Here is an 8923-nt window from a genome sequence, read left to right as displayed (position 1 = left end):
GGAGGGGAGCGCGGGCGGCCGCGGCGCGGAGAACCGGACGGGCGCCGAACCCCCCCTGCACCTTTTCCCCGCTCCCGTCCTCACCGGCATCACCGTCGCCTGCGTCCTCCTCTTCGTCATCGGGATCATCGGCAACCTCATGACCATGCTGGTGGTGTCGCGGTTCCGGGACATGAGGACCACCACCAACTTCTACTTGTCCAGCATGGCCTTCTCCGACCTGCTCATCTTCCTCTGCATGCCCCTGGACCTCTTCCGCCTCTGGCAGTACCGGCCCTGGAACTTCGGGGACCTCCTCTGCAAGCTCTTCCAGTTCGTCAGCGAGAGCTGCACCTACTCCACCATCCTCAACATCACCGCCCTCAGCGTGGAGCGGTACGTCGCCATCTGCTTCCCCCTCCGAGCTAAAGTCATCATCACCAAGGGGAAGGTCAAGCTGGTCATCCTCTTCCTCTGGGCCGTCTCCTTCATTAGCGCCGGACCCATCTTCGTCTTGGTGGGGGTCGAGCACGAGAATGGCACCAACCCCCTGAGCACCAACGAGTGCCGAGCCACGGAGTACGCCATCCGCTCGGGGCTCCTCACCATCATGGTCTGGACCTCCAGCATCTTCTTTTTCCTGCCCGTGTTTTGCTTGACCGTGCTGTACAGCCTCATCGGGAGGAAGCTCTGGAGGAGGAAGAGAAAGAACATCGGTCCGAACGCTGTCATCAGGGATAAGAACAACAAGCAAACTGTGAAAATGTTAGGTACGACTCTTGCTCGGTTTTTCCAAAGGATGGGTGTGCTTTTGTGTGTGTGTGTGAGAGAAAGCCTGAGAGAGCACTGGTAGATCACTCGAGTTGCTTCCGAAGGAAAGCATTTATTGAACGTGCTTCATACAAAGGGCTACACCTCAAGGTATTTGTAGAATAACTTTCCTCCTTCCTTAGATTTATTTCTAACTGGTTTGAGCTGAGGACCCTCAAACAGTCAAGCAAATGTTAATAACAATCACTGACAAGGACAAATACTACAGTTACAATTAGCCACTGCCCTGGAGATTTTTTGAGCATTTTTGCTCTTTGGTTGTGGATACCGATGTTATTTACAGAAGGATAGTTTATTTGATTTTTAAACAAAACGAAACCCTTCTCAAACCACAAAGTTGAGCTGCAGGCTGAGCAAGCAGGGTATGATGTGCACTTAGTTTTAGATGAAAAGCACATCCAGGTTTTAGCCAATTGGGGTTATTTACTAGGATGGCTGTGCAAGCTTAGGAAAATGAATCTGTTTTTTTATATTAGCAAAACACCGGCATGTGCTGAACAGGGACCATCGTGTCTCTGTTGAGGTCTGTGATCCTGTAAATTCTCACTGCCTTTAAGAAAACAGGATTGAGCAGACAGAGGCTGTCATTCCTAACTTTGTATATTTACACCGCTGAATGGTTTAAACAACAGTTACTGGTGGGGCATGGAAACACAAATTTTTACACACTCAGTCAGTGCATGTGGTGGGAGTTTGATGCACGAAACCAAAGAGTTGTTCTGCAGTTTAGTGGCTGAAAACTGCAGAATCCTGCTGCTGCTGCTGCGTCGTCGTCATACTTTTATTGAAGGGAAAAGTCCTCTGCAGTGCAAGTCATCCCGTGGCTTTCAGTGGGGATGAGATGCTTTGCACGGAGGAGGTTTCGCGGGCAGCAGCTCTGCTGTGCTCATTTCAGCTCGGTTGAAGTGATGGGCTAATGAGCGAGACGCCGAGGTGGCAGTGTGTCCTAAGTACCTTAATGACTAAATGGGAGCCTAACTGATTTTTTGTTCCTGCCCTGCTGTATTACTATGCAGCAGGAGGAAGAATAATAAACCCACGGCATTCTTTGTGCCCTTTCAGCTACAGTTTATCATCAATAGAATTATTTCAATCCGGTAAGCGTGACCTTGGAAGTAATGCACCATTTACACTTCTAGAGTTTCGGGATTATGAATCTTTACTCACAATAAGTAAATTGCTAGCTTATATTACTACCATGCTTATATTTCTGTATACTTAACCATCAAGAATTTTGAAGTAATAACTGTTTATTTCTGCCCTGAAGTATAGCCACAAGCATTACAATATTTCAGACACCTTTTTTTTTTTTTTTTTTTGTCTTTTACAAGGTCTGAGAACAGCAAGACAGTGGCAAGCCTGTCCTCTGACAGGGAGCCAATATTCTCTAAACGATAATGGTCTGATGTCTGATGGAGAGATGGAAAGAAAAGAAGTTAGTAAGGGCTCAGTACCAGCAGATGCTCAGTGCAGGCTGCTCTCATTGCTTTTAATGTTCTGTTTAAAATTTAGAAGGCACTTTCTAAGACTTTAGCAAGTCATGGAACATCAAGTAAATGGGATTAGCATCGCCACTTCTTTTAAACTGTAGAGAGAGGCTATGCTTCTTGGTCCCTAATTAAACACCTAAATGTATAGCTTGACTTGCAAAGGAGCTCTCATACCCCGTTCCTATTGAAATCAGTGTGATTCTGCATGCGTGAAGATCAAACTGTCAAAAGCCTGACTGGGGCTTCCCTACATGGGGAAATAGTGACTGTGCTTAAAATTCTGTTCATAATGACCATCATGGTAATATTCATTACATGGATTAAACTCCAGAGCACACTAGGGAAACGTCTGAATTTTGTAGGTGAAGATACTGAGGCAAAAATGGAAGTGGTTGGCCCAAGAAGATGCAGAGCTGGAAAACAGATACTCTGAATTTCAGCTCTGTGCTCTGGAGTCCACTATAAGTCCTGCATGAGTATCCATTTAAACTTGGGAATGCATGTTCAGAAAGTTTTTGGGGAAAGGTGCCGACAATCATCCCTCTTAGCTCGTTGAATTTCATATCTCCTGTGACTCGGCACGAGCAAGCAGGATTGCTCACAGAAGAGAACAGGTTAACTGGTAAAAAATGCTTAAGAATGTCAAAAAACCTTGCTCGGGTTTTCTGGTTTTTCTCTTTCCGGTATATTAATAGATACACTCCAAGCAATATAAAAAATAATAAAGGTCAATAGCACACAGGAAATGAAGAGAAAAAGTTTCCCTTTCTCTAGGATGGAGATTCAAATGGGCCAATGTTCAAAGATGCACGTATTCCTATTACTCTGCTTATAGTATATTTACATATAAACGCAACCATAGTGATAGTGTGACATTACAGATATACTATATACCTATAAATTTGCAGTTATATATTATATATTTAGTTTTACTCTGCTTGGAGTAACTCACGTTCCAAAAAATGGCCATACTGGAAGGGTGCACCACTGTCTGTACTTACCTTGGCGTATGTGCTCTACAAGTCCGAATTCTGGTAGTTTGTTTTATTCTGGGGCCTTTGCCTCAAATAATTTTGCTTCCCAGTGATTACATTCTTCATCATAAACCAGTGTCGAGTCTATCACATTATATATAATTTGTTTTTCTTAAACACGGCAAATTATAGATTGTTATACTTCTATTTTGTCACCATTTTGATCTTTAGTTCTCTATTTCTGAAAACGTAAGTTTTTTATAGGTCAGAAGGATGCTCCACCAGGTTAGTTGTGCAGTATAGAGACAGCCTGTTTAGATGTCATCAACGAGTATTAAGTATTGCTAATTTGTACTCCCAGAGAATGTATTGAGGGACACAAAACTGAAAACTTGCGGGACGCATTTTCACACTTTGCAATTAGTTTGTCGAAGAAACAGTAGAATTTTAATCGCCCATATTCTAATGCTCACGCTTAACATGATTTCTCCTGCTGTTTTTATTTTAGTTGTGGTGGTATTTGCTTTCATACTCTGCTGGTTGCCTTTTCACGTAGGACGATATTTATTTTCCAAATCCTTTGAAGCCGGATCCCTGGAGATAGCAGTGATCAGCCAGTACTGCAACTTGGTGTCCTTTGTCCTCTTCTACCTTAGCGCGGCCATCAACCCCATCCTCTACAACATCATGTCCAAGAAGTACCGAGTGGCCGCGTGCCGGCTGTTTGGACTCAAACCCCTCCCCAAAAAAAGACTTTCCAGCACGAAGCAAGAAAGTTCGCGTGTTTGGACAGAACCGAGCGTTATCACATGACACGTGATTTCCCGCGCCAGAGCGTCACTTACCAGTATTTCCCAGAAAGCCATAACGAAAGAGAAAGAGGGGGAGAAACTCAAATCGAAACGTTAAAGCCGTACTTTTGTCATCGTCTGGATTTGCTGAAAGATGTAATGTAGGCAGTTCAAGCTTTTCAAAACAACAAACTAAACTTTGAGACTATAAAAGGAGACACACGGTCACAGAATTTGCCAACCCTCAAGTATCGCTTCTCTGCTGCTTTTGCCCATCTGATTTTTTAGCCCTGACTTTAGCAGGAGAGCCAGGCTTTACCATCCTTAACAGGCAAACGGAGCCCAGTTCGCTTGAGAGTTTGTGTGACTTCAGGAGCTGCTAATTCGAGCTGAATTTTGCCAGAGTTAACTTTAGTTTTGCTACGAATTTTGTTAGCCTATAACCAGACCCTAAAAAGAGAAAATGAAAGCGCCTTTTTGGAGTGGTAAACATGGAATTTGATACACTTTTCATAATCTTGATTTTTAAATAAACTAACATTTTTCTCGGAATGAGGAAAAAGATTTCTTAAAAAAAAAAAAAAAGGAGAAATAAAATGGATAATTTTTAAACACACTAAAAATAAACAACCTGCATGTCATGTCCGAGTAGAAAAGAAATGAAAAAAAAAAATACCTTCACAGAAGTGGCTTAGAGCATGACTGTACTGAATTTATTTATTATTTTTTTTTAACATGTATATCAGCGGGACAAGGACAGTGCTGACTCCAGGACTGCAGTGATGCTATAAAAATATGGAATGCTATCTCCCACCAAAGTAATGATTTTTTTTAAATTTTTTTTTTTAACTGGCTAAATCATCTGTCCTTGTTCTGTTCAGCTTGACTGTGAACAACTCGATGTGTTTGAACTTGGAAGCTTTTAGTTGTTTCGACATTTGTACCGAGTCTGTGGCTACCTGTCCCTATGCTGCGCACCACCGTACCCCCAAAGTCTGCTGAGGACAGGTCTCCTGCCTGTGAAACACCACTTGTTTCTGTTTCAAGCACATCAGCTGCTTACCAGTACCACGTCCCCCCAGGAAGCCCGGCGTGCCGTTGTACTAGTTTGCTGCAGTATCAAATTCAGAACATTTTTTTTTTAACCAACGTGACCTGACAAAATAATAGAAAAATCTGCATTGAAACACACAGGCAGGCGTGTTCTCGTACTTGATTCATAAAAACCTTAAATTCAATTGATTTTTTTATAGCTCAAGTGTGCCGTTGAAAAGCGAACCGGAAAACTTTCCGTCCTTTATGCTAATAAGTATGTCTTATATTGCAGCTATTGTCACACCAACACGCAGGTTTTGTGGTCCGGCTAATAGAGCGTCGGGGCATGCATGTGCAATAGCAGCTTTCTATTTATTTTGTTCTAGTATTTATTACCGGCTGGGCCACAACGGGTTCTCCATAATGAATTGTCTGTTAGCAAAATTCCTACTGCCTTCAAACTCCTGTTCCCGCCGATGGGCCATACTCCGCCTGTTCCACCTTTAGCTGACGGTGCTGCTCAGGTATCACTAAAAAGAGAATTTGGCCTCTTCTGTATATACGTGTGGGTTTTCTATCACCCAGTGCTTTGCCAGGGGTGGGGGGGGGCTGATCGCTACTCCTCGCTGTGGCACCTGAGCCTGTCTTGCTCCCCGCTCCAGCGCCCGTAGCGAGCACGGGTTTGATGTATGCGAACCCATAAATTAAGGGACAAACGAGCAGCAGCGCTATCGGACCGTCTCCCGTTCCGTCTCTGACCGCGTCCGCCTCGTTATCCGTTTTGTTCTCTTGCTCGTTGCCGGCTGACAAGCAGATCCGACGGCAGATGTCACGCAACTCAGGGAAACAAGAAATTCGGGAACCTTGGAAAGGTTGTGAAGATGTTGAGCTCACTGGTAACGTTGTCCGTGTAAACGAACCGATCGCACACCCAGCGTCACATAAGTGTTTCGAATCTCAGCTGTGCCCGTGGTATTAAATGTGAACAGAAAACGAAACAAAGCCAGAGCCGCTCTCCGGCTCGGTGCTGCCACGCACCTCTCCTCGCCCCGTGGGAGCCGGGCACGGCCCCGGGCGCCGCGGGGCGGGCAGCAGGCACCCCGCGGCATCGGGATGGGGTGTGAAACGGGTACCGGCATCACCCATGGCGTGCGAGACTTCCCGGGCTTGCTCCGTTCCATACGGGTCAAACCTGTGTCTCAGTTACAAGAAGCAATTCTGCATGGCCAGAGCGGTCCCGCAGAGGCTTTTGACTAGCTGAGAAGCTGCATCATTAAGTTTTAATTTTTTTTCCCCAAACCTGTGTAACTACCTTGATTAGGCTATGATTTTTTGCTGGGATTTGTTGGTTTTTTGTTTTTTTTACACCAGAATAACAGTGACATTAAAGCCCTGTATAGACATTTAATCCCTGCGTATAAACTCTAAACATACAAATCATTCATTTAACCTAACATTTCATCAGGAGAGTCTGCAAATTTTAACTATGCCAACACTGTGAAAATGCCACAACTTTGTGTACAGAGGAGAACACAAAACTTTTAATCCGGGGTCGCAAAAGTCAGAAAGGAGGGGACCGGCTGCTCCTCATGAGGGAGGGCAGGACTTCTCCCTTCTCACTTACCAAATGGACTTGTTTCTGCAAGTCATTGAACAATTGGCCCAGTCTGGCAAAATATGTACATTTTTATTACAGGAGAGCAGCCGCCGTCCTGTGAGTCTTGCACAAGCAGGGAAATAATTCGGATGCAGCAGGACACATCGAAGCACTTACGGCACGCCGTTGCTGTCGCTCCTGCAGCTGGCACTGTACCAGCAGTTGGCTTTGCGTCCCTCAGCGCTGAAACTTCTCTATACAGCGGCGCTAAAGTCAGCGGAGTCTCAGTGGCATGCGTTGACTCCAGAGGGTGAATAGGGTTTGCTTCTTCCAACGGGTACCAGTGTATAATGAACCGCTTTTATCTGGGGGGAAAAAAAAAAAAGAAAAGAAAAAAAAAAGTAATCACATGGATAACCTTCACTTTTGCATCATAAAATCAACTATTGTCAAATGCCTCTGGAAAGATACACACCTCCCCAGGTGATGGACCAGTCAGGCATTGCTTGCCTCAAGAGGTATTGCCTAAGCTGTAGGAAATAACTTTATCAGGGGAAAAAAAAAAGGCGCGATCAAGATTTCAGTAGCATTTTTTTTTACCTAAGAACAGCTCAGCAAAGCCAGTCCGAGGTAGGTCTCGTGAATTTGTCTCGGATCGTAACACGGGGCAAGGTTCCTCCTGCCTTGTCTCTACCAGGTGTCACGCAGGCAGAGCAGATGCCGCAGGCGGTGACAAAACCACCGGCGCTGGTCCCGGTGTCATCGTCCGTGCCGCCTGCTGCAGCCGCTCGGCGTTCCCAGGGCACGACTATCCTGCCAGATACCTTCCAGCAGAGACAAAGCGCTTCTCCTCTGTTTCCCAGGGCGTTTCTGCGGCACCTCGTGCTCTGGGCGCCTTCTCCCCAAAGCCTCTCCCTACCTGAAAGAGCACGGGTGTCTCTCCCCGGCTCCATTTTGGGTCTGGACACGGCTTTTGAGATGTTTTTGACACGCAGGGAAGACAAGAGCCCTCGCGGGAGCTGGGCTATTCATTAAGCGTGGCAGACTTAGCTCTGTGGGAAGACTTCTTTCAGCCATAGGCTGCATTTCTGGAAACTCTTCTCTGTAGGAACAGAATTTGCCAGTTCTGACGGAAAAAAAAATGTATAGGGGCTTTATGAATGAAAATTTTTGCTGTGTTCTCCGTGACCTGCATGTGAGCAGCCCGTATAGGAAGCAGCTGGAGGTTCATTCATTAAACAGCTCAAGTTCTAAAAGCTTTTCTAACTCTACATTTTGTATCACGGCTTCACAAATAAACAGGAGCAATTTGACTGCATTTTATTTCTTGGCAACATGTTAAATTGGTGATGAAATAGGTCAAAAGCACTTTACCAGAAAGGTTCATTCATTTTAGAAAAGTACCTCTGATGGAGGCATGCACAGGCAGAAAATCATGTCCTATTGTATCTCTTGCCAGAAAAAAAACCCCACCAAAACTGGAAAAATAGCACTTACATGTCAAATTTTGAGTTGATAGTTATTCAGCATTTATGTAAGTTTGTGTCAAATGACATTTGCATAAGCCCTATTTAAATCAGCAGCCGTTAAATACCCAAACACCCCGGAGAACCTCATCTCCATCGTGGATCTGCGGTAGCCGCAGTGCTCCCCCCTCATCGGCGGAGGGGCCGGGGCAAGGCGTGGGGCAGCAGGCAGAAGGGAGGCTGCGGTGGCTGCTGATGCTGATGGTCCCTTTGCAGGTTTGAAGGCAGCTGGTCCTGCACCGCTGCCCCAGACACCCCCGCGCTTGCTCGCACCCATCAGCGTGTTCCTTACGGGGCTGTTCGCGGTCCCTCTGAGCCCTCAACGAGCGTTTCCCGATGGGTTTCCGTACAGTCCGTATCATTTGTGAATGCCCTGTGGCCTTGAGGAGGTAGATTCCATCTTGAGAAGTAAATTCAAAATGATGTATAAAAAAAAATATTCAGCCTAGAGCACCTCTGCTGTGAGGAGAAGCTGAGAGAGTTGGGGCTGTTCAGCCTGGAGAAGAGAAGGCTCTGGGGAGACCTTAGAGCCCCTTCCAGTACTTAAAGGTGCTACAGGAGAGCTGGGGAAGGACTTTTTACAAGGGCATGTAGTGATAGGACAAATGGGAATGGCTTCAAACTGGAAGAGGGCAGGTTTAGATTAAACATTAGGAAGAAATTTTTCCCTCTGAGGGTGGTGAGCCCCTGGGGCAGGTTG

At 45.7% G+C, this 8923-nt stretch overlaps 1 protein-coding gene across 1 annotated transcript in view; it reads left to right on the top strand.

The window, feature by feature from the left end:
- GHSR (growth hormone secretagogue receptor) overlaps positions 1-4345 on the top strand; it is a 9681-nt gene extending 5336 nt beyond the window's left edge. The window contains exons 2-3 of the mRNA XM_009884510.1: positions 5-749; positions 3783-4345. Of these exons, the coding sequence (XP_009882812.1) occupies positions 5-749; positions 3783-4087 (1050 nt within the window). The 3' untranslated portion in view covers positions 4088-4345. The remainder of the gene's footprint in view (positions 1-4; positions 750-3782) is intronic.
- The last annotated feature ends 4578 nt before the right edge of the window (positions 4346-8923 follow it).

Source organism: Charadrius vociferus, unplaced genomic scaffold (assembly GCF_000708025.1).
Source record: "Charadrius vociferus isolate BGI_N301 unplaced genomic scaffold, ASM70802v2 scaffold104, whole genome shotgun sequence".
In the NCBI taxonomy this organism is placed as follows: Eukaryota; Metazoa; Chordata; class Aves; order Charadriiformes; family Charadriidae; genus Charadrius; species Charadrius vociferus.
Note: the sequence above shows the minus strand (reverse complement) of the source record. Positions and strands in the feature narration are given on the sequence as shown.